General features: G+C 38.3%; 1 protein-coding gene across 2 annotated transcripts; it reads right to left on the bottom strand.

Moving 5' to 3' along the window:
- Positions 1–8,215: 8,215 nt before the first annotated feature.
- Positions 8,216–19,161, bottom strand: zfand5a (zinc finger, AN1-type domain 5a). Of its 2 annotated transcripts, none has more exons than XM_088910165.1 (6): positions 18,967–19,161; positions 14,399–14,575; positions 12,749–12,860; positions 12,112–12,215; positions 10,594–10,722; positions 8,216–10,308 (listed from the first exon to the last, which is right to left on the bottom strand). In XM_088910165.1, the coding sequence occupies exons 2-6, from the start codon at positions 14,556–14,558 to the stop codon at positions 10,160–10,162; spliced, it is 654 nt and encodes a 217-aa protein (XP_088766291.1). In that variant the 5' UTR covers positions 14,559–14,575; positions 18,967–19,161; the 3' UTR covers positions 8,216–10,159. The 2 variants fall into 2 exon arrangements, with proteins under 2 accessions (XP_088766291.1, XP_088766293.1); XM_088910167.1 differs by having other exon boundaries at positions 15,388–19,081.
- Between the last annotated feature and the right edge of the window lie 7,679 nt (positions 19,162–26,840).

Genomic DNA, 26,840 nt, shown 5'->3' with positions numbered 1-26,840 from the left:
GTTTTAATGTTGCGTTCCATTTTCTACAGATTTCATATGAATGTTTCATTCTAGTTCTCTTAAGCTCTGTTGCATATTTGAAAATGGTAGACTTGTTTTTAACTTGACCTGTATGGTTTCAATATATTTCACTTCATATCGTGTTGTATTCCCTATGCCAGGTTTTCTTTCTTCCCATCTTGATTGTTTGAAAAGATGAATAGTAGTTCTGAAAAAAACAGTGAGGAAACAATTGTTAGCCATGTCGGGTGTTTCCCTGGTGTCCTGGCCAAATTTCCCACTGGCCTTTAACAATCATGGCCTTCTAATGATCATCAATGCTGATTTTTTTCTAACCCCAAAATATAAAAATTCTCAGTTCGCTTTTAAAGTTGCCTCGGTCTTTGTGAGGAAAGTTTCATGTCTCACATAAGTAAGTGGTAATGGTGTTTTGCCCTTACACACACACACCACTGATATAATTAATATGGTTGCGTTATAATTGATAACTACCTGATGGTCTGTAGCATATTCTGAATACAATGCCTTGTGGTTTTTAGTAATCTAACATATATAGTTTCAGAGATCTTTCACATATCTAGGTTTTGTTCCTGTGCCTGAATGTTTGTTTTGTATGTAATGCCACTCCTTCACTTTTTCCATTTCTCCTGTGACTTCATAGTTATCTGTATTCACTTGTAACCTTCACCATTACTCCCTGTTGGGCATATTTCAATGGTTCCATTTCTGTTATCATTTAATGGAATGCAGCAGATACTTCTGCTTTTCTTTTTTTCCCCATGGTCTTCAATTTTGTATGTGTGGAAAGTGTACTGTTGATGATACTAAGGTCCAGATATGAACCACAACAAGGGGGGGCAATGTTGTTGACATGTTCTCTTTGTCTCTTTCTCTTTGGGCAATGTTAGACAACATCTCTAGGGAGACATGATACTGCTTTTGTCTTGCTGTTGCCAAACTCCACTTCTGTCTGTGGGGTTGTCATGTTCTGGGGGGCACTGGCATTGATCAGCATTACTGTAAAAGACTTCATTAACTGTGACAGTGGTGTCCTGATGGCCTCAGCTTTTGAGTTTCCCAATATGATGACGGAATATGAAGTATGAACTAAAAGTAAGCTTTCAAGCTCTGAGGTGAAGGCTTCTTAACAACAAGGAGAATACTTAAAAAGAAGTCTTGGTTCTTATTTATTTTTTAATACAAAGGAAAAGAGTTTGACAGTAACTCAACAGTCCATCTATTTACTATCAGATATTCGCAGAGAATTTGCTGCAATCCAAATTCCAGAACTGCAAAAATGTGGCACAGGATAATGATATAAGATTTCTAGGCAAAGCGTGACTTTCAGTGGACACAGAAACTGATAAATACAGGAAGTAGAATATGAGAATAAATACCTCAGCAGATAATTACCTTGGCTTCACTGCTAAGAGCTTCACAGCAGCACAGGAAGAATGATACCTGTAAAGTATAAAGTATAAAGTAACCTCTGTCAACATTGCCCATCATTTCTCTTGTGAGGCTGTGAGGCTGTAGGTGCTACAGCTGTATTAGACTGGTGGGAGTCAAGATGCAGTCTTCCAGGTGCCTAGCATATTCTTAAGGCCAGTTTTACACCACAGCTCAACCATACCCTGTCTACCTCAAGACAGCCTGATCCCAGAGGGAGTCTTCACTTGGAAACCTGCTGAGAGACTGATTTTCTTTAATACATATGATACAGGTCAATAATTCCCTCACAGAAAAAAAAATGCAGTGAATTCACATTCTTCTCTTTTTTTGGTTGCAATAGTTAATTTCAGTCTTACAGTTTAAACTCTATAAAGATTTTTTTTTCTCACAGAATCTAATAAACTGTGTTTTAATAAGTGTTCTGAACAGCTGGGATAGGCATAGTACATGCAATCACTATGACATGACAGTGTTCTGTGCATATTAATAGTATATTATAAATAGTATGATATACAAGTTTGTACTTGACAAAAGGCTCAGGTTTGTTTTTCCATTGCCGACTTTTGATTCCTACCATACTAGTGGTTTATTAGTTAAGCAGGCAGGCCTCACTCAGAGCAGAGATAATTATTCTAGGTGAAGGCTGAGCTGCGGTGAGCTGTTTTGAATTTAGTGATGCCAATATAAGTACTTAATATCCTACTGCTGGGTCTTCTTAGGTCATTCAGAAACAGGAATCAACAGCCAGGGATCAGCAGCCCTTGTACCTATTTGTGTAGTACTCTGTGAAAAGGGCAAGTACTATTATGGGAAATTCAAATGAGACTGAGCAGTCCAAATTTAACCCACGGTAAATTAATTACTGCCTCGGGTAATGCAGTACAATGGCCTTCCACAGGTTTTTACGCACCTGGTTTAAATCAGGAAACATATGGAGATGATGATTATTCTGAAGAGTTCTATGGAGCCTCCTATTTATTTTTCTTGTGTCTGGTTAGGCCATTTGCATGATGTTTCTTTTTTCGCCTTTGACTTTGATCAACAACCATGTGAGGTACATTGTGTACATCTCTGGAAGGTATTATGTGGTTTGTAAAGTTCTCTGATTTCCTCTGTTGTCTTCTTCACCTTGGGTTGGTGGTTTAAATAAACAAAAATAATTGTTCAAAAAATGTCCATAGTTGACTGCTATTGTGTATCCACTCTTGTATCTTTCTTTTAACTTGCACTGTGCCCTTACACATCCTATGTTTAGTCCCAGAGCATGTTGAGCCCAAGATTAAAAACAGAAGAAAGAACATGAATTTGATGTTGTAATGTAGTCTCTAAATATCTTAATATTAATAATCTTAAATCTGTAGTAGCTTTTCATTTAGTTCTCTTTATATTGTTCAGTTTTATTAACTGTAAGCAGAGTTCATACTACTGTTTATAAGATCTGTTTCTAATTGTCAAAATATTAATCTAAATGTATTTGGAATGGTTATTACATTTTTCCTTCAAGTAGTGGATTCAACACAGTCCATGTTCAGGCTTCATAGACTGAATTTGCTCCCAGACTTTTCAATGCTCTTAGAGGTAGGTGTATTGTCTGAGGCAGATTGAAGATAACAATCCCAGCTTTTCAAAACACTACTGAGTAACTAAATCTAAATTTCTTAAGGTGTTTTTTTTTGTTCTGATAAATAAATTATAAATAATATGTACAATTTAGATTTTTCAACTATGTTCCAAAAATAGTACACATATACACAATTGTCTATTAAGTATAATCTAAAATATGTCTGGAGCTTTTAATGTGTTTTGATTCACTCAAAACATGTCAAAAGCTTCTTGATCTTAATGTTTCCACTGTTGGAAACATTGGTGGAGTGGCTGTTAGCACTGCTGCCCGACAGCTCTTGGGTCCTGTGCTCAGTTCCAAACAGGGGATACTTACGCATCAAGTCTGCCCAGTGTGTTTGCTGGGCACTCCAGTAGGCAGTCTGGGCACCCTCCCACTGAAAACTTGCTGGCTCAGTATCTAACTTGTGTGCTTGTTCATCCTTTGATGCACTAACATCGAATCCAGGGTGCGTTCTTGTCTTGAACCCTGTGCTTCTGGGATATACCCCAGAATGCTGTGATCCTTACCAGGAAGAAGCCCATTTGGCTAGACAGATAAATGTCATATTTATAGATACATAGATATTTAGTTACCAACTGCATTTTCCTAATCTGCAAAAACTGAAAACGTCCACAAAATTGTTTCTCGGCAACTGAGAGCGCCACAGCTGTGGTTCAAGAGCTGTCATTATGTACATGTTAATTCTCATCATGACTCTGTTTTTTACGATGCCTAAATGTGGGTTCTTCAACATAAGGCCTGACATATGATGCCATATTGGTGCAACATTACGAAGGACTGGGTCTCCAGCACTACAGAGTCACTTGCTGTGCCCAGACAATGGGAAGCTTTATTGGCAAGGCTATGGAACACAGCGTCCTGCCAGAACAAACTGGATCAAATGATTTGGAAGAAAAATCGACCAGTGTTTCACACAATTAACACCTGGAGGGTACAGAATCTAAAAATAAGCACAGAACCACAGATCAAATACCACCTACACACAGAGATGCAATACTACTAACTACACACAGAGATCAACAGACTGGCAGCAATAACTATGGAAAAAAGTGTTCGACTAGGATTTGCTACATTAAAAAAAACTTTAAAAACCCCCAAAATACAGGATTAGCAGGATCCATCCACAATTTTCACCTTAATCACCAAATACTACATCCAGCAAGCAGATGAGAGATTATAATAGGAATTAACCTACATGGCTGTTTCTTTTAGTATTTATATATACAGTAGGTAAAAACTGCCTTCCTACATTATAGCTGTCTTTACTCTAATTGCAATATTATCCAAAATGCTTCATATTTATCAATAAGCTACTAAGAACCACGTCTGGGCCAACTAGCTTTTAGTTGTTTGTAACATTTAAATATTTCTATCTTAATAAGAGTTTACTATTAAATTTTATCTTCTTAGCTTCCTGTTTAAACAGTATTATTTTATAGTTCTCTCTGATGGACTGGCATCTCGTCCAGGCTGAATCCTGCTTTGTGCCCATTGCTCGCTGGGATAGGTTCTGGCTTCCCTGTGACCGTGTATTGGATAAAGCTGTCAGAACATGTATGGATGGATTTTACAGCTCAATAAATTGCTTTATTTCTTACACACAGCGAACACATAATGCTTTGTCACTACAGGGGAAGATCTTTCCAATTAAGCACCCACTGATGATGCCCCTAGGCAGCTGCTTATAGGTAAAAATCAGTCTTTTTTTCAAGAGCTTTCTATTGTCTGCAATTTGTATTACTGCACTTTTAGGAATACAGAGGTGAGAGTTTTGACATCTGCCAAGTTCCTCTTGTAATGGGGTTTGGTCTTATGTAGGTTGCTTGAAGATACACAAGCTTAGGGTCATTATTTCATGAGTTATAGTTATGCGTTTTTTTATCAAAACTATATTTATTTGGACTGTATGAAACTGGTTTGAGTCAGCCTCAAAGACTAAGCCTGGTCCAATACTGGATCTGGAGAAAACCAGTCCAGGTTTTCCAATACACTCAAGTACTTTTAGACTAAAGGGTATTCTGATTTTGGTTCCAAATGTTCTCTAAATCACTTGATTTGACAAGTCACCTGTAGAAATTATTTACTTTGATCAGTTCATGTCTTGATTTAGTGGTTACCTAGAACACCTGCTGGACTGAAGGTCTCCAGGACCAGCACTGTAGACCCCTGCTCGAGGTTCATTACACCCTCCCATTAGCTGTGATGACTTGGCTTTTTCATCCCTGTAAGGAAATGTTGAAGATACTACATTAGGTAAGAAGGAATGATAAATGAGACAGATTCAGCTTAGAACGCCACTGAAGAATATAGTTTCAACTGAGTGTTTAAAAAAAAAGAAGCAGAAATAGAAACAGAAAAAAATACAGTAACATACAGCAGCCAAAACAATATAGCCACACGCTGAAAAGAACATATTATTTTAAACCAGTGTTTTTCTGTGCTTGTCCTTTGATAGACCTGTGTCTGCTGGTTTTTGGAACAACTGGGCCCTTAATCAGCAGCGCTAAGTGCAGTCGATAATAGATTTTCTTTAATCACTGGCTGATTTACTTCAGGTTTCTATGTGAGGCCATTTAAAATGCCCTCTTAAAAAGCTAAAAGAGATGTTTAATTGGTATGAAATATGTGCTCATTAGAGAGTGTGACTGCCTTGACTAAGGTGTACTAAATGAAATAACTAATTTGACTTATGCAGGAAAACACTCACTATAGGCATTGTCTGACACTGTGTCATTGCTACATGTGTCCGTTCGTCATCATTTGATCATCTATTAAGAGGTGTTTGGCCCTGTCTAAGGGAGAAAATGCTTCAATAGCAAGGCAAGACTGCATAGAGTTTTGTGTGGGGAAGATGTGGGAAATGAGGCAGTTTAATAAGAATAGTTTTGAAACAGAACAGAAAATGTGTTATAGGCACCAGCTAGCGTTGGTGATTAATGCCCCAGTTGGAACAAAAAGCAGGAGACGGGTTTTCCAGGACCAGGCATGAGAGCTGCTGCAAATGTTTTTCATAATTTTCAATCTTTCCAAATTCACTGGAGAAGTAACCACTCAGGTTGGACAGTTAACATTACAATTCGTTTTATGCGGAAGAATTGATTTCGGCTTGCTTGAGAAGATAGTGATTCATTTTTTCAGAACGTTTCAGAATACTTTGGGTTCTCTGCGTTATCTGCCTCTTAGTATTACACGTACGTGTGCTACAGATGTTATCGGCTCATTCTGCCCTAAATGGAGGTTGAAAAACCGGCAATTCTTCCATTGCTGCCAAAGTAGTCATGTAGCTCTGGCTAGTTCAATGTTAAACTGCAAAGGAAAATGTAGCACTGGTTTGTGAGATTATTATTCCCTTGCAGAGCTATTTGCCTCGATGTCGCAAAATGGCAATTTGTAGAAAAGTTAAAACCAAAGGTGTACAGTAACAGAGCTCACCCAGTCACAAGAAATTCAGAAAATTCAAATTCTGTCCATCCGTCATTGGGACTCCACCCTCATGGTCATCTAATCGTTCACTCAGGTTGGGAAAAAAAGTTGGAATTTGTATTATGCATTCTCTCCAACCATTCAGCATTATGTAACTTATCCAGCTCATATAGGAAATAAGCAGGCTTCTTCTAACCCTTGCAAAAAACTGGTTCAATGACATGCACAACCAACTGAACATTTTTAAATGTAGGTTTTCCCAAGTAGAATAACTTCAGAAATCCAATTGTATATATAGAAAAAACATCTATAGTTTGTTTCAATATTTTACTTCATTTCCACTTTTTTTTGTTCACTTCTCTCATTTTAAGCACAAACAAGCACTTTTCCTGCTTTTGTGTTGTAGTACCAGCTGTCAAAGCAACTGCCCTTCCCTGCTTTTCTGCTGGCAGGGCAGCTGGTGACTCATTACATTGCTGAACTGTTTCCGAAGGGTACATCTGCTCACACCACACTGCCCTGGTTACTGGGTAAAGTCTCCCATCTCTGAAACTAAAGGGGAAGGGAACTATTCCCATAAAAAAAGGAAAGACTATATAATGTGATGTAGATCCAAACAACTTAAATGGTACTCAAAAGCAAATCAAGCTTGCAGCTTGTACACTTAACCAAGCCCTTGCATTTCACTTAACTAAGAACCTGAGGTTCACTAACTTGCAAGTTTGACTTTTTTACCTTGTATTTAAGGTATCTCTGGAATTCCTACTTGCTGAAAAATATCAGTGAAGCCCATAACACACTTGGCACAGGCCTGAAAATGAAACTATGGAAAAACCAACTTAAAATATAATTCACACTAGGCAATGGGGAAATCTGTACAAACCTGAACTCCATCTCATCTAAGGCTAATCTGGGAAACTTTTTTTACATCTTGTACATTTTAAAACATTAAGATTCCTAAATTGCCCTAATAACCATGAATTCTGTAAGACAGAAGTACAAAAAGAACTCATAACTAGTCCAGAATATAAAAATAAAACGGCTTTGATTTACAGTTCTAGGCCTACGGGTCATATAAGTCATAAACTATTCAAAACTTTAAAGATTGAGGGAAGTCAATACAGACCATTTCAGTGTTCATCTCTATTTACAGCAGTTTGTCACATATGACGTTTTGATCTTTAAAATGTAGTCCTCAACTTAGAAGTGACTTGCTTTTCATGGAGAACATTTTTAGAAATTAAGTTACACTGCAAGGGATGAAATTCACACAAGTTTCTCAAAGATCAAGTGAATCGACAAGTAATTTCAATAGTGTGAAATTATGCAAGACGATGTAGAATGACACACTGGAGCTTTGGCTTGGATTACCCTTAAACTCATAAATTTGACCAAACCTGCACACACAAGAGAAACTCGACATAGGTGTTTTCATGTTCCTGCAATGCGATTTTTCTTAGGGAGGGAGACAAATGTGCATATTAATAAAACAGAAGAAGGCAGGAAAACCAACAGGGATTCTGAAAACTTGCAGCTCTCCATCTCCATTCACACTGGAGATGGGGAACTGGGGATTAGACACATGGCTTTGGAAATACAGCCAAAAATGGAAGAAATCACTTATCGGTTACTTTTGCTTGACAATACCACACAGTATGGAAAAACACAGATACAGGGGAAAATGTTTCTTTAAAAAAAGTGATACAGAAAAGCTTTATAACATCTCTCTGTACATAATTTTATTTACATGATACAATTTTGCATTAATGCTGAGTAACAGGATTATATGCAATACATAAATATGAACACACTTTGTACAAATCTGCATAACTAAAGTTAAAATCCAATGGATACATAAAATTCTTTAAAGCAAAACCTCACATCCCTACAGGAAAAACAGTGCGGATCAGCCAAAAAAAAAGTTAAAACTTAAAAGAATACAGTTTATTTACAAGAATGTTACCATACTGCTAATTTAGACTATATAAGTATACATATATACAGGGGTCCAAATTAAGATTTGCTGCATTAGTCAGGAAATGTAAAAGCTCCAGCTCACACCTAAAGTGGAATTCAAAGCAACTTAAGTTTAAAAAGACCTGTTTAAAACAGAATTTGAATCAAAAATCTCCACTTCTAATGTCACATCTTTGAATTCTTTATTGATTGTGTGAGATTAAAGAATTCTCCAAGTAAGACACCAGGCAAGCTGCTGAAGAGGCTACTCTTTGGGCAGCATTTCACATGACCCCTGTATGCACGTAGGTATGTGTGTGTATACATAGCGCGTCTCACATACCCAGTAGGTACACATACACATTATATATGTAAATATCAGCACGATCTCTAGACATTACAAAAACCTTTCATTATAGAGGTGAAAACATTGAACAAGCATTAGTGAAGTATATTGCCATTTCTACAATTCAGATATTTTACATTATCGTAGATACGCAACCCATGCAATACACCCAATAATACTACACTCCTACACCCAAAGTAAAAACAGAAAAGGGGCAAGCTATTTGGGCATTGCTTCAGGCATCAAGTAACCATCACATTATTACCGACTAAACGTTATAAGCAGCAAACAGTCATTCCCCTACAGTAGGGTAACTAAAGCAAGGAGAATTTAAGACCAAATGAAATAACACTGCAGAAATACTCATTACACTTAATTTTAAGAGATGCATATTAAATGGGTTCAATAAATAAGGATTATTTGATGGAATTTTTAATTTCATATTAAAAACCCTATTGGGAACATCTTTGTCCTGTAGGCCTGCTAGAATCATTCTGCAAGGATCCCATTACATTGATAAACGTATGGCACAAATAAGGTTCTTCTTTTAGTGCAACGTCACAATCAGCAAGAGGAACACTCAAGGTCAATGCTGCAATTCACAAGATATTGCAATAGGAGCCACGAAAGGCATAGGACATGCAGAAGAGTTCTGTCAGGGTAAAAGGCTCATCAGATCTTGTTACGCTTCACTACAACTGTGAATGGACAGGAGCTGGTACTGAACGGGATGTGTGTGCAGGGGTTCTAAGCTACAGTAATAAAATTATTCTTTGCCTATTCCATTTAATGCTTTGGACAGCGAGTGCAATAGCATGACAGCTACCATCAAGAGTCTCAGTAAACAGTGCAGTAATAAAGACTTGCCCCCTCCTCCATGCATCCAACAGTGTTTTAGAAGAAGCCAAACTCTTACCAATCTTTCAGGACAAAGACGACATATAGACATTCAAATACTCATTACCCACTTTTTTATTTAAAAATAATACGAATGAAAAAACCTAGAGAAGAAAATGTCGGGATTACTAATACTTAAGGTTTGACCCTCATAAGACTGCTGAAGACTCGCAAACAAATTCCTGCTTTCCAAGAATGAAAAAAAAAATTCCAAATCCATTTTTTGGCACAAACAAATCTAGCTAGTGAGGCAGAAAGAGGAAGCTGGAGGACAATATAGAGAAGATATCCTGAAATGATGCCCTGGGCCGCACATATTGTAAAAAAAAAAAACAATACACCACAGGAAAAAAAACAATCGTTCATGCATCTGCTCTGTATAGGTTTCTCAAGATTGTAATAAAAAATTAGTCCTTTATCCACTCTTAACAGTGTTCCGTGTAATAAGGCTGTGTTCCTTATATTCTCTGGATTTTGTCAGCAACAACAACAGGGTTTTCTTTCCTGATTTTTGCAGCAGCTTCTGCTTTGTAATCATAAGGACAGTTGTGCTTGTCTGAATAACGGTGAAGTCCACAAAACAAATTTCCACATCGGCAATCAAAACCTGCCACAAAAGAAGCAAGATCATAATTAATCGTTTTAAGCACAAACCACGGTAGTATTCAGACTTTATCCAGCACATCCACACTAAAGCAGTGATCCTTATTTCTTTTACACCAAAGGTATATGTGAAGCAAATAGCATAACATGCATTTCAACAAGTTACAATCTGAAGCATGTGCCTCAGGGATGCTTTTAGTGAAGATGTCCGCTTTGAGTAAATCACTAGGGAACAGTGAAATTTCCAAGATGTGTGAATATTCCTTTGTTGGTTTTGTTTTTTACTTACCCGTTAGCCCAACCTTCTTCCTGCACATGAAACACCTATTCTTCTTTGTCTTGGGCATTTCAGGTGCCTTTGCCTCATCACTGCCAGGTGCATTTGGATGTGAAGTTGATGCAGTGGGTTGTGTTACAACTGAAAAAAAAAACATTTCCCTTTTTACAAATTTAACTTACTGAACTGGATGCGAGTCATTTTTTTAAATGTATTTAGGACATACAATAGTTTAAACTGAAGGCCTAAATAACAAACAAGTCAACATGTTAATGCTCTCAATTTTTATTGAAAATCCTAGCACACACAGTTGTTATGTTCTAGTGAAACTAAGATACAAAGTGAGTGACTTGGCTGAAACTAAAGCATATAAGTGCCATAAACCTTCTTACCACATTGTAATTTGAGGGAAATGTGCTGAATGCATCTTGATGTCTTATCCTTGTCTAATGCTTTATAGATTAGAAATGTATAATATGACTTATGACTCCATACTGAGGCTGGTGAAAAAGTCAAGGTGGTTTCTTAATCTAGCCTAAAGGTCTCCACTTTGTTTGAAATTGGATTTTTATAATAGCAGTGTTAAAAAATGATGCACAAAAAATGCAAATGATTTTATATAATTTAGCAGGCTAATTTATTCATCAGCAATGTGTGAGCTGTACTTGCTCCGTCTACCAAAAACACATGTACTTGGAAATAAAACTAAAAAACCAGTCTCAGCAAAAGCCCTCAGATGGGGACGCTACAAATATCTAGTGCACACTGCTGTACCAAAGTGGAAATACATTCATCTTTAGACAGAAGATGAACTGAGAAGAAGCAATGATTCCTCCACCCTCAGCTCCTTTAGGTAAATTAAAATAATGTTCTCATTTCTTATTTTCCGACATGGCTGACTCCAATAAGCACAGAGTGATAAAAATAACATTTGTAAACACCCAAAGGGGTCATGGTGTTGGTCGACATTTACTCAAAACAAGGTTCAGTAACACTCAAGATCCATTTCTGGACAACATTACACACTGTTTTAGCTGAATATTTTAGGACAAGTCAAACCCGACACCTTAGATAGTTTCAACAGCATTCTGAAAGTAGATACCGGCAGCAGCCCTGGTGCCATTTTAACCAACTTGCCGTGCTGTTTAAGGCACTGGAGCAGTTAAGGCTCCACCCAAGCAATATCACAACACAGATATACATAAACAACTAGCTGGAAGCAAAACAAAACCCTGCATTTACAGAGACGGCCATTTCAGAAAAGGGCATTGACATTTGCACAAACCCATTACAGTAAGCCTATAAAATATCTGCCACTGCCACTAAACAAATCAACAGTCTATATACAGCGCTGTGACCATTGCACAAATGGTCTTTGAACACTTAAAGGCAGTCAAGCTAGTACTTATTTCATTTAAATCCAAAGTAAGTCTCTTTAAGACTACTTTTTACCCATATTGTTAGAATGACAAATATTCAAATCAAACATTTACTTTACAATCTTAAATTTCTGAATTCTAAAAAACTCACCTGGTTCTGCTGGTTCTGCTTTCGGTGATATGACCTTGTCCTCCCTGGAAATGCTCATTTCTGTCATTTGTTGAGTAACAGGCAAGGAAGCAGCTGGCATACTCCTGTTAAGACCAAGAGTTGATAGGTTAGCATCATTTTGCACCAAGTAGTTATACACCACCATTCCTACCTTCAACCACAAAGCACAATCTATCGCAATGTACTGAGGCATGGATACAGTGTGTATGGTTTATATCAAGAAGATCCTTGTTAAAAGTAAATGTTTCAGTCCATTCTTTTCCCTGCGAAAGTCCAACATCTTGTAGTAAAACTGACCCTCAGGCTCCATAATGGAATGATTGTATAACCTAAACTCCTCTCATTTAAATGAAGAGAGCAAAGTCTGGCTTCTTTAAATCGATCATTTCATTTATGATCCAGATAACATCTACGGAAGGGAGAATACCCTGTTCAAACAAATCTGTTCTAAATGGAATGGAATTTTTTTGTCATGTATTATTGACCTGCGTCTAGAAATACTTTATGAAGCAAGAAGCTGTTGAAAAGAGGATTGGGGCAGTGCAGGGACCGGCTCTTCAGCACTGCTGCGGCTGCTAAAACAGAGGTCTTAATACCAACAGGGAGTGCTACTCACCTTGATGTGTCAGCTGCGCTAACAGAAGAGACATCGGAGTTACTTAAACTAGCTTCTATTCTCTGGATTGCGGAGGCTTCTGAAGTAGGACTACTGGATGTGCTGCCAGCACCTACAAAACATTGCCAAGGCGAATTCTTAGTCTAGTTTCAGGCGGCTATAATGCTTTTTATAAATGGCTAAAAAGTAACAGCAGTAATTGTTTGTAATAAAAACATTGTAAAACAGCACTCGAAACTTTTCGGATATCTAAATGTTTACCCTATTTTAGCTTTATACATTAACTTCCTGTAGCTCTCACTAAGGCACACACTCAAAATGGGACAATATCCTATTTCATCAGGAATATTCTGAAAGTCATTTTTATGTTCATTTTTCTTTTTACAACCTGTGGGAAAGGTAAGGCTACTTAATTCCAGTGAACCAGTATAAATACAGAAAAACCTATATAAAATATATATATATAAATACTCAAACAGTATTTTAGTTCATAATATAGAATGGTTCAAAATATCTCAATATTTAATTTTAATCTTTTACAACCAGCATTTTTAATCCACTATTTAGACAGGTAAACCAATTGAAAAACTCACTAATAATAATGACCCAAGGCAAACCTTTGTACAGCGGGGCATTTCGTAAACCAATCTGAGTGAGGGACAACTGCAGAGTCCAAGTAAGGATTTTGACACAAGCTCTCGGGTCCAGAACACTATTACTTCACAAAATGTATCCTTAATATATAGTACATCTCTTTAAAAGAGAAACATTTAAAATGCCTCCCTGTCATTAAGAACATTAGATGGTGAAGAAAATGTTCATTGTTCTTGACTTAAGAATTAGTGACAGTTGAATCTAACACTCGGTAAACGGCCAGATTAAAAAGCCTCAGAACTGGTTGCAAAAACTGCCTGAAAGCATGTTCTAACAACTTTAAATCCATAAGTAAATACACAGAAGAAAACTGAATTAAAACTACTTTTGAAGGTGAAAATCTTTTTCTATAAATAAAAAACGTAGCAGATATGTAGAAAGTCTCAGAAAAAGCTATATTTAAACAGGCAAACTACATTAGTACCATATGTTATAAAGGGGTCTATAAAAGATTTCGAAATCAAGGTACCACACTGACTACATGTTCTACTAAAAATAATTTTCAATAACTATTTTTCTGCCTTAAAAACAGAAAGCCGGAGTGATGACTAAATGTGCCTCTCACTTGGCACCTGTGATTTCATCTAAACAAGACCCTTTACCAGTTACTTCAATTTGTTCATTTCCTCATTAGATTAGCCCAAGATAGAGAACATTCAAAAATATTAATAAAACCAAACAAAGAAGGGCTTATTAAGTTGCTTCAGCAACTCATTTTTAACATCTATAATGGGTAAAAAAAAAAAACTATCCAACCTGATGTGCATATTACATGGACAAAACCCACTGACTTCAACTTCAGGCAGAATACAGCAACGATCACAAAGGTCTAGCTAGAATTAACCATTTGAATGAAAAATGGGTCTAAAAACTGAAGCATCATGTGCATTCCTTAAAAACCCTAAGATAACAATCATGCACTGGTTTTTGGAAATTAACAACCATCAACAAAAGAAAATGACTAGTGTTATAAGGAGTAGATGGTTTTATTCTTACCAATTGGGCTGATTGGACTCATTCTGCCACTGCTTTGCTGCCTTGTCAGGTATTCTTTGTAGCACACAGAGCACATTCCATTTGTCCTAGGATTCCCATAAAAGCCACAGCCTGTCGTACACAGCATGGGCACTGGGCTCTGGTTCGTCTCTTGGGCCATATCTGTTTTTCTAGATGCTGTAAAAGAAACCAGAAAGAGCCATTATGATTTGGAACATACACAGAATCAATTGGGGACTTACAGTATCTGATCCGCCTCATTCAGTATCGTTGCCTTTCTGAAAAACAAACGCTCTAAGCTATCCTGATGCGTGGAGAAAGAAATCACATTGATATAATCCTGTTACATGTTTTTTTGGGTCAACATACTCCTTGAGGTGATACAATACTGCAATTTTTTAAAGTTCAGATCCTCATACTAGAAAAATGAAGACGTATCATATTACAATTAACACAGACAGCTGTACCAAAAGAACAGCCCATCCATTTGCAGTACCATTGTCTTGGCATCACGCACTGTGGCACACCGTCAAGTGCAGAACCCTTTCTAAACGTTCCTGGATATGTGGATACACAGTGGGGAAAATCCATTAATTCCACCTCTCTTTGGGAGTGGGTGGATTTAGGACAAGAACTCGGCACCTTGATGGAGACATTTAAGACTTTGGCTTTCATTAAAATCTAAATATAATGTAACAAACGTTTTTCACACAATTCGCCAGTCCTTTGTTTTCTTACCCAAAAGGCTCACCGTGACATGATAATCTGCTTATTTGTACATGACAACACAGCACACAAAAAAAAAACCTCAGGCATGAAAAAAATCAATAAGTATAATCCATTATCGTGAAACCTTGTTTGACTAGGCAGAGAATGAGTTTAAATAACTAAACGTCAGGATTATTCAAATCTGAGATGCAACTTTAAGATTAGGTTTAAAAACCTTAATGGGACATTACATCATAATAAAGTACATGGTTAAAACTTACCTTGACAATAGGCACTTGGCCAGGGAAGATATAAGACTGTTTTTGTAGACCTCTTTTGCCAGTTGATTTCCTAGTGTACTGAATCCCCTTAAGATGTCATTAAATCCAGAACTAGAAGAATTGGTACCAATGTGCTCCTGATGCAGACTGTATAACAGATGGCCCATTTGATTTTTTGTTGACCATACTAGAAAGGGTCTACTGTACTCAAACTGTATCCAGCAAAGCAAGCTTCAATGGTACAACACAGAGCATGTTCTCAAGTCTTTATTTTCACCACTTCCTGGGTGTAGATTTCACACCAAAGTTACAAGCTTTCGTCCATGTGAATCTGATTTTGATTTGTATCCAATAATGTTTCCTGTAATCCAATTAGGGAATCTTGTTTAAACACGAACTTTCTGGTAGGGTTGCTGTCCAATTAATTGCAAGAGGAATGCCAATCTGACAACAGCCTCTAAATTGTGCCAAGGCTCTCAGATCCAGGCTGAAAACACAACTGTTTCCCCAAGAGGCATCTATGCAATAGGCCACTATTATCCTACTGTAAGAAAAAAAAGTACCTACAGTTCCGTGGGGATAAATTTAGTGCAGCATTAATTGACAGAGGCTATTTTTGATCCTATTACTCACTTTACATTTCTCCCACTTTCCAAAAGGGAAACGTGTAGCTCTACAGCCTACCATTAAAAAAAAGCAATTGAAACTTCAGTAAGTGCTCAACAATGAATTCATCTGCACATTATGTGGGTGTACCACGGCTCAGAACGGATGAGTAATTTCAGCGAGCTCTGTTGATGTTGGACCTTGCCGACATTGAATGATAAAGCCAAATAGAGCTGCTGTTGTCCGAAAACAGTATCGGGAACTCCCAAAATGTAACAAGCCAAGCACTTAGAATAAGCTCTACCCGAGCACACGCGTCGCGACACATGGAGACAAAACCAGTCCAGTAACCACCAACCTTAAAAGATTTCTGTAAACGGGTTTTACTAATCGTGATTTTAAAGCTCTACAGTTCCATTCCTTAAGCCTACTTAATTAGCACTTTTGCACATTTACATCCACGTGGTAAGTAAAAAAAAATAATCCGGGCGCCGGCCATGCAGCGCACTCGCAGGTGAGAAGACCATCTCTGCCCGAAGAGGAAAACACTACTGGCGCCCACCAAGCACATCAAACAGCCCTCGGCGGGGGACAGGGTTTACGAAAACGAGATCGCGCCAGGTGAAACTTCCATTACATAATGCACATTCATCTAGCTGCCGACACGTTTGGAAACGAGGCATTAAAAAGAAGCAAAAAGCTCCTGTCTTGGCTACATCTACTGCCATCACTTCTAATTCCTGCGCATAACAAAAGGGGGCCGCCATTAATGGAGAACGACTCTTGCCCTTCGACGTGGATGACCAAAGAATCGGAATGAATGGGAGGGCGCTTGCGTAACACCGCGCAGCTCGTTCTGCGAGGCCTGTCCCCGAATGGTAAAGGGCAAACAGGTCTGGCCAGTGCCATCTCTCTCTCTCACACACACACACACGACACGGTTTTATCCGGTGCGTCAACAGGTTTTCCCCGGAAAGCCAATCCCCGCTGCCGTCACGTGCGCGCCCGCTGACTGCGAGCGCCCTCTCTGCGGCTCGCCGTCACGTGGGGCGCCGGCTTCCGCCTGTCACACGGGCGCGATGTGACGCGCAGATACGGAGAACCTCACCGGCAGCGGCTCTGAAATCAGCGGCTATTTTTATCCCGGCGGCTGGTGTAGCTCCTACACAGAGCCGCAGCCCCGTCTCACCCGAGAGTCCGCCCCCGACACGCACACAAGGGAGGAAGAACCGATCTAGCGCCGGGGTTTTCTGGCGAAAGACGAAGGCAAGTGTGCGAGCAGCGTTTCTGTGGGAGGACAAACATACCCCTAAGCCGAATGTCCCATCGAAACTGGACTTTCGTGTGCCACCCCCCCCCCCCAAAAAAGCATAAGACTGCAGAACAAAAAAAAACAAAACTACAATATGGCTCTCCCGCTAGTCATTTCTCAAAACAAGACAAGGGGATTTGAAAGTTACACAACGGCGCCTGGTTCTGCAGATCCTGTTTCCTCTAAATAGACAAACAATTACGTTGTAAACTGAAATGAATTTTCTCTCGACTCACCTCACCTTATCTTCGATGAGCGTCACAACTCATTTTTTAAAAGTGTCTTAAAATAAGTCTTAAAATACACGAGATAAGCACTTAAAATGCAATTTCCTTTCTAAATGACGCCATAATCCGAATAATCTAAAAATGTCACAAGACAAACAAGCGCAAATCCACGGGATATTGCGTCAAAGTTGTCCCCCCTTTGCCGTCTGACCCTAATTCTTTATCCCTAGAAAAAAAACATCGGTAATCTCTTCCACTACTTTAGTTCTGATCTTATCATTACCTTAAAAACGTACAAAGTATAAATAAGAGCCACCAGCCACGTATAAGACTGCTGCCTTTTAAAAAAGAAAGTGGGTAGAGGGTAGGGGGTAGGGGGGAGACAAGTCTGTACACGTTTTCGTGTTTCCTCTTCGGCTCCGTCTTTTATGAACCAGCGAGTCACTTTCCGGGGAACTAGGATTGTGAAATTTAAAAATGATAAAACGTACGTAAAAACAAAACTAACGTAATTCCTGTAGGGTGGGAGAGACGTCCGAAATACCCCACTGAAGGAACAGGGAAGGCTGGCGCATTGTGACCAGACAGGCCGCAAACGGGTCCCCTTCAAAAACACTGAGTCATGCTAAGGAACGCACAATAGCTCGATTTGCTCGAAAATACCAAGGTTTTTACCATCCCCAGATGTTCAGACGCTTGCACCCCCTAAACCCACACCCCGTGGAGTCACTCTGCGCTAAAAACGGCGGCTAAATGACTGGGTTTCGCATTTAATTGAATTCGGGGGACTGTGGGCTTTGTCTCCTTTCTTTGTTTCCTGCCTTGACAGCGTTACCAACACACACGCCTGCGGTACTGGTCCGATCTGGTCCCAGATCAGCAACTCGCTGTTCCAAGTCCTCCCATAGGACATAAACCCCGACAAAGTTTTATTAAATGCTGAATAATAGTCTCAACGATGGAAGCTCATTTATTACAGTACCTACTTACATAAGCTGTAGTACTAAGGGAAAACATCTGCTCCTTTGTTTCGAGTTTGACACGCACCGCACTACAATTTAGGCTGTCCTTGTCATTAAATACGGATTTTTTTAAAGTGAAATAATAAAGAAAATCGCATTCTCGTTATTTTTCGCTACTTTCCTGTTCTCTTTGTTCCTTTCAGCTCCGTCCACATTTAAAGGTCTATGTCACACGCGTTTAAGCCAAAACAAAATCCAAAACCTCGATTCTTGAACTCACTTTTCAACACCGAGTAGAAAAAATCCACCATTTCAGACTGCAATAACCCCCACTTTCCAAACACACACACCACGAGCACCCTTCCCCCATTCCTGCTTTTAAAATTTCGGTTTTCGGTATTCCTTTCTTCTGTTTAGTGTAATGGTGGGGGGGGGGGGGAAACTAAATCGACATTTCTTTTCTTCATCTTACCTGTTTGTTAAAAGTCCGACTATAAAATAGGTGGTTTTGCTTTCCTCAGAGGAAACAGCCCTTTTCTGGTCTTTTTTTGTATCAGCTGCTCCTGTTTCTCTGCGCTCCCCCTTTTGCCTGTGTCTGTCTCTGGTTGCTACAATGTTAATCCAGCGTCTCTCTCTCTCTCGCTGTTTGTTTCCTTCTTTAGTAAAGAGGAGTGGCACCGGCGTCACAGCAAGGGGAGCCCTCCTGATTGGACGGACAAAAAGCGACACGGAGTTAACCGGTACAGTACGTTCAGCGTTGTCGGGGTGGGGTGGTAGGGTAAGCCAAAGGTGCTCGAGGAAAACGTCAGCGTCACCACGACCACCAGTCATCACCCAGGCCCCGAGGGGATCAGGCTGAGGGATAAGTGATAAGTGTGCATTAATCCTCGGCGATTGAGAAATACCCGTGTGCCCTGTTCGCATTGCATAATGTTTCGAGTCTAGAAAAAACGGCAACACATTCGAGCGTACAAACAAACAAGCAAACAAACACCGTATAGCCCTTTAGATATACCTTTGCATATTATTGATTTTTTTTTTTTAAACAGGGAGCTCTGTTTGTGAAAACCAATTATTAAAATAAAATGTAGTAATCTGATTATGAACCAGTTTGGGTCTTTTTTGCTCTTTTCTGAAATGTTACATTGGAAACAAGTCTATTTATCATATTATCAGGCGAATTAACACAAACGTGAGAACGTTTGTATTTTTTAAAATTCAATTCTTAGAATTCAGGTTTACTTTGTTGTTACAGTTATAATGGTAGGCTATTTTCTTGCTAAATTTACATTTCTCACAGTATACAGTATATTTTTACCATGAAAAGAAAGAGTCTTTAGATAGACACTTCTAGAGTTGCTAACTTACTATTTGTCTTACCTATGTCTTTTTTGTCTATTCTTAGCATAAGCCTCCATTTTGTAACAGTTATATTCTGCTTTCCAGTGAGAGTGACACTTTTCTCAGTACTACTCATAAGACACGGAAGCAAAGAATAAAGAACTAACTGAAACTGATTCAGTGTTGCAAAACACTCCTCTTGCTTCTTGGGTGGAGAAGTGAGACCTTATAATACAATATAGAGTACAAAACATACTGACACATGTGGGATGTTCAGAGAGTATGCAATTCATGTATACTAGGCTCATTTAGTTTGAACCTGTTTATGGTAATCTAGGAAACCCGTGGTCTGTTTGTGGCTTGTGTGCAGCTCATTTCCAGCTGGGAATCAACCCCTCCCAGCCTGAAATCACACAACTCCTCCTCCAAAGTGTAGTTAACTGCCCTGCGCCACATGGCCAGCTTTCGGTCACACTGAAGAATTTAAAGATATTGGGTGTCATATGGTGATTGTGTCACCGTAAGAGGCTCATTGTGATTGATGCCTTTTATATGTGTAAAAAAATAAGTTTCAAACATCTGGAAGAAGGTTTTAATGAATGCCAAAATGCTCACCGATAATGATTTGAAATGCTTTCAACAGATATTTCAGCATCTTGAAAATTCTGCAGCCCTATGTTGATGATAAAAGCTTAAAAAAGGATGCAAACTAGAAAAAGCCATTCTGATCATCTTGCTCATTTGGTTGCTAATAGGAAAGTGATGTGAGGCTCATATCCAGCAGCTTCTCAAAGAAGCCAGGGTGTCAGCTTCAGCAGCATTGCTGGGTAGCTCATTCCAGACACCCACATACCTCTGTGTAAAAAGTACCTACAGTTCTCACTTCTCAATTCATTTCACTATAGTTTCCACTTGTGTCCTCTACTCTGTGCCTCACTGTTGTCTCTGGAGAAGTCTGATGACTTTGTCACTGCCCTTGGCATTTTAAATGCCTGAACCAAAGATTCAGTTCATTGTGGGTGTTAGAGTAGGACATTCCTTTAACTCACAAGATATACAGTATGTGATCCTTTCTGTGGTGAGATCTTACTAGTGTGTGGTATAGGTATACAGTAGTTCAGGTGGGTAGCTGTGTCAGCATGCGTAGGCTGCAAAGGAACAAGTAATAGGTTTATTCCATGCTGAAAAAAAGAAGAAAGAAAACACAACATTTCGGCCGTGGAGCCTTCTTCAGGTGTGAAGGCTCCACGGCCAAAACGTTGTGTTTTCTTTCTTCTTTTTTTTCAGCATGGAATAAACCTATTACTTGCTCCTAGATATACAGTAGCATGTCCTGATTTCTATTCTGTATTTTAGCTATACATTCTAACATTAGATGTCATCTGCTAGGTGTATGACCATATCATGCTCTTCTCAAATGAGATGGTTTCTGCGCTGGTTGTTTTCAAGAATCATTAAAATCTGGATTCTGCTAGCAAAATCTTGGTTCTCTGCCAAGTGTTAACTCGTTTGCACATTCTGTCATTCTGAAATGTTAGGGAATGTTTCCCTAAAACAGTAACCTTGCATCTGTGGATTTTCTTTGAATCCATACATCTGTGGATACAATCTGATGCCTGCACATTGGCCAAGCTTTGAAAGGTTCATCCTTCAGTGTCCAGGGAAGAAATGAATAGCATTAGTCATTCTCAGATCATCACATTTGGTATCCGTCATCACAGGTGATACGAACATGAAACCAGACATAAATGCAACAGTATATTCTAATGTCAGTAACGCATATCAACTGCATACCAGTCACAGTCTGTAAGGTGCAAAACATCTTGAAATGGCCTTCATAATCTCCATTCACACTCTTTAGTACTTTTCTCTCGAAACATATAAGTTATCACATGTGTAAGGGTGCACAAGAAATGGTGATATTTACTTAACAGAAAATGAACGTGCCACACCATACAGAGGACAATTGTTGGCAATACCTCTTAACAGTTCTTCTGGACTTTCTCTACACTGCAGCGTGAGACTGGAAACTTTCCGTTAAGAATAGTGGATAGAGGACTTGTTATTAAGTCCTGCTCTAGGTTTTAAATAAACAAGGGACAACAAAAGCATTACGACTCACTGGCTCAGGATTCTTTATTAGGGTCACAGTAATCTCATATCTGTAACTATGGGACCTGTAATACATGCTTATTGAAAACGATCTTGAAATGTGTATATATCAGTGATATGGGAATGTATCTGGCAGAAACAGAAAAGAGATCAAACATAAGAGCACGGAGGTTATGATAATGAAAGGGACTCTTTTGCCCAGAACACTGATTTGGAGCATTGGTAACTAACCGATTTCAAGTTGCACCCCAAATAGTTTTGAAGCATTCCAGAATGGGAGCATTAACTGTTTTGCTGGGCAGTTCTCATTTACTGGGCAGTGCTCAGGGCTTTTTTACATAAAGAAGCACCTCATAATTTCAGTTCTTGCACTGCTCTTAGTGGGCATGCTCTGAATTTCTCCTTGATTTGGATTTGGTGTTGTCTTCCTGGGTTAACATCAAAGCTTTTCAGGATTTTCAATGTTTAAATCAAATTACCTTGCAATCGTTTATTCAAGAGGTACAGATTCAAAGATAAATATTTGTACTAAACTATAGAGACACTGTATGTGTTGAAGTTTCTGGGTTATGTCTGCTTCAGTAGTTTATCTCCTGAGCTAAAGGCCGTGTTGCTATTTCCATTGGGGAATAATTAGTAAACCTGTTAAATTTGTTCCTAATGAAAAAGACAGAGGAATCATTTGCTATGTTTAGAACTGCTGAGATTCAGATAAAATGCAGCAAAAAAGACAGATATCTTACATAAGGACCATGTGACAATAATTTTCTCTTTGTGAAATATCTTTATGTCTGGTTAAAGTATGGAAGTACAATTATGCCTTAAACCTATCACTGTACCCATAAAACCTACTCTGGTTAAATACAGTGCTATTGGCTGTTTATGAAAGGTGGTTTGAAATTTATGCAATTTCTACTCAGCATGGTATTAGGTTTTCACAGCAATACTGCGTAAGCATTAATATGAAGATTGTCAAATTAGTTAATCAGCTGTGTTATAGTAAGCACATACTGATTCAATTAGAAATGTCATCTACAACTCTGATAAACCTTTATGTTTTGATTAATAAATTGTATGTACATTGTGATTAAATTAGACCAAAAAATTGCTCTCCTTGTGTGGCAGGGTGGCATTTTGAAAAGACGTTTGCAGGGTTTAATTTGTTTTCTGGGCCTTGATGATTAACATGTTTTAGATAGTAATCATCAATATTTGTTAATTATTTACATTTTAAAAAACACTGCAAAGGCTGAGGGGCATTTTGAGGAAGATTACAGCCCTACCACATTTTGCGTGATTGATTTGGTATAAGAAATCAGACTTAGTATTTTATTAGGGAATCAGATTTTATTAGTTTTCAATTAAAAATAAAACAATATAGGAACATAATATAATATAACACACACAAAGGGTGGTCCCCCTCTTGAGATTTCTGCCAAAGAAGTGTTCTGCAATAAGGTTTTAAAGAGTACCCGCAGTCCCAATTTCTCAGACTGGTTATTAAATCTAGTTAAACAAATAAATTCATTGATGTTATAAAAAGTGACATTGATATTTTTATATATATTGACAGTGATATTTTTATTGGATTACAAGAGATGAGTGCACAAATCTGCTTATTCACAATGTAATAGGGCTGCATCGTGTCACCGGAAGTTTTGTTGCCTCATCTCTGAATTGCAGAACATGGTGCAGCACATACCTGGAAAGTTTGTCTATTTTACAAGTTACCGTGTACATTTTACTTCTATTGTGGCACGAAATGCACCCTTCGATGCCGATTCTTTCTAACCCTGAAATCCAAACATAGTGGTCCAGTTCCCCTTTAACTGGGTCAGCTGCAGGCCCTAAGACTTTCTCACCCTTTTCCTACGCAGCTCCACTGGTGCGGTAGCAAGTTCTGAATAAAAGGTTATCTAGCAACCACTTGAGGTCAATGACCCGAATAAACTCCTTTTATAATGTTACCTAATCACTCTTGTTCCTGCTGGGATAGAATAGGTTTAAAGAAACTCTCATTTAATTCAAAACCACACCCACATAGTACCATGGTGGGGGTGGGGGCCCATAGTGGGTACCTGAAAACTTATCAGCTAGTACAAATTGGTGGAAGCTGGCATGGTGACTTGATAGCTACAAGAGTAGTCAATATTGGAGTACAATGCATGTCCAACAAGAAAAAAGTGGATTTTGTGTCTAGTTCTCCTGGTCATGTGACTGATGGATACTATTTTATTTCCATCAATCCTACCACAGCATTAAATGGCCATACAGAAATCTACTAATTAATTGCCTCAGTTATTTGCTAATTCATTGTCCCACTTTTATGTCTTGCTCCTACGAATTTGTCATGGAAAAGTGGATTCAAGATTCAAGTTTCTGGGGGAGAGACAGTCTCAGTTTACATAATCAGACCTGGCTAACTTGTGTACAACTAGGATTAAAATGTTTTAAAAACTGATTCATCCATTTTTACTGTGTCCTTTAAAAATACCTTTAGGTTTTGTAGTTCTGAAAATTAAACACATTTCTATCATGGGAATTAACCACATAACATCCAAGTTTATATGCTGTCTCTTGTTGCAATAACATTGTCCAGCCAGCTTTTTTTAATAAAATCTGAACATTTTTAACTTCTTGAGTTTTGCCTTAATTGCCTTAATTTTGCTTAGTTGTAATTTTGGGTAAAGTGAAAAAAGTGGGCGAAATGCATTTTAATCAGACTCGCAGGATCATACGGAAAATTCAGAGAAAAACACTACTGATCTTGGGTGACATCATCCTAAACTGATTTTAGGGAACTTTCATTCTATGTGATGCTTCCTTCTTTTTTTGAGTTATTTTTCAGTTGTGTTCCTTTTCAGCTTTATGTAAGCTGATTCCTTCCAAAATTGAAATTTTAAAACCACTGATGCACTAAAACATGCACATTATTAGACATTCATGTCTTCGCTGCACTTGAACAAGAAAACAGGTTACATCCTTCAAGGGTGCATTGGAAATGAGTTTTCATTTTCATATTCAAAGTGTTGTTTCTCTCACAGAGAAACAGAGAAGTCTTACAGACTCCCCTCTTTGTGGAAGAGTGCTTTGCCTTTAGGGCCTGAGAAGCAAACACAGCATTGTTCCTTTTCTTGAGAACACAATGGTCTGATCTTCTGGCTCTTGTAGAGAACAGTTCTGATGTGGACACATGGAAAAACTATTTGCCTTGGGCCACTGAAACTTTCAGGGGTGGGTGAGTGGGTGGGTTTAGCGACTTAGTCCTATGTATTTGTCTCTTCCTTGTGCAAAGATTGTATTGTCTTTGCGAAAACAAGGCTTGATGATAAATCAATTTCTTTGAGTTTCTAGACTTTTGTAGTGAAATATTTTTGGTTCATTTTTTTCTTATGAAAGAATTATTCTGAATAACACTTTCACGTAATTGGAAAGCAACCTTTAGAATACACACTGCTTATGGAGGTACTGTATGTTTTAATAGCACCACTCTTGAATATGTATGATATGTGAAATGCAGAATTCAAATGATGAAGTATTCATTAGAATATTCAATGTTAATTTATTTGCATAAGTACTTATTTGGTCAAATTCACTTCATTTTTTTATTTACATAAGCCTGTATAAAGCCAGAGCAGACAAGCAAATATCGCACCTGGAAATAATTTATTTTGTAGAAATAGCTTTAACTGAAAACAAAATGTGGAGAAAGAAGAAAAGGGAGAGCATTTTGCAGGTCATGTGTATTAAATATTTTAGCCAAAGCTCTCTTACTTATTTTTTCTAGACAGCGGAGGTAATGTATAAGATCTGGGACTTGGTTCTTTTTGTAGGACTCTTTATAACCAACACTGAAAATGCTATTCCTTCCACAAAACATGTGATGCAAAGAGAAAGCCCTCCAGCAGGTAAAGAACAAGCATTGCGCATAGTATCTAGTCTGCTTATCATACTCACCACCCGTTCAATTTAAAACAAGGCCAGAAAATTACAACATTTTCTATTAGAGGTTTCTCTCTTATTATTTCCATATCTTGTGGCAGATCACCCCAGTTGGGTTGGATTTAGAGGTTGCCATGACAATAGGGTGATGGCCAGAGGCCACCAACTGACTAGCCAAGGAAGATAGTGTAAATAGATTAATCATTCTTGTTTGCTGTTCAATGGAATGGCTTAATGCGCATGTAAGGAATTGTTAATTGAGAAGCAGGCAACTATACATGTGTTTGTAAGAAGTAGCATCTTCTGTAGGTGTGAGTAGTTGGTTTTGTATGGAGTAAAGAAAGTTGTTGCTGCTGGTAGCTACAGTTTGCATTTGTTTGTTTGGTGCTAGAATTGTTTTGTTTAGTTGAGTCTGGTGTAAGATGTGTTTATGTTCTTCTGTAGGCCCTTTGTTTTGTTTCGTGATTCGAACCCACCATCTTAAATCCAGGAATCGACATGAAACGTCATTTTTCATCTGTTGAAGTGTTTTATGTGTGGAGGTCTTCATCAGCGATCCATCCTGTAGAGATGGTATTCCACAGTACATACTCTTCTTTGTTGATTGTATATACGTATGTAATGGCAATACAGAAGATAATACTACATTTCCAATGAAAGAATTAGGTTTATGGGAGAGAAATGCATTAGGGTTCTTTGATGTTAAATAACAGAAAAGACAGTATACATATTTCTTTAATGCAGTTATATGCCGGGTTAGGCTCTGGCTCTCCTGCAACCTGAATTGGATGTAGCTGTTTGGATTGATCGTGCTCATTTTCAGGAACCAGTACTTTTATTTTTTGGAGACATTATTTTGCAGACACTGAAACGTTCTCTCTTCTACATCCAGCTAGGTGTGGTTTGCTTAACCGATTGACAGAACAGATTACGCAGAAAGGATGGGAGTTT

Source organism: Atractosteus spatula, chromosome 3 (genome assembly GCF_055471065.1).
Source record: "Atractosteus spatula isolate fAtrSpa1 chromosome 3, fAtrSpa1.hap1, whole genome shotgun sequence".
NCBI classification, from domain to species: Eukaryota; Metazoa; Chordata; class Actinopteri; order Semionotiformes; family Lepisosteidae; genus Atractosteus; species Atractosteus spatula.
This window is presented reverse-complemented; position numbering and strand designations above follow the sequence as displayed.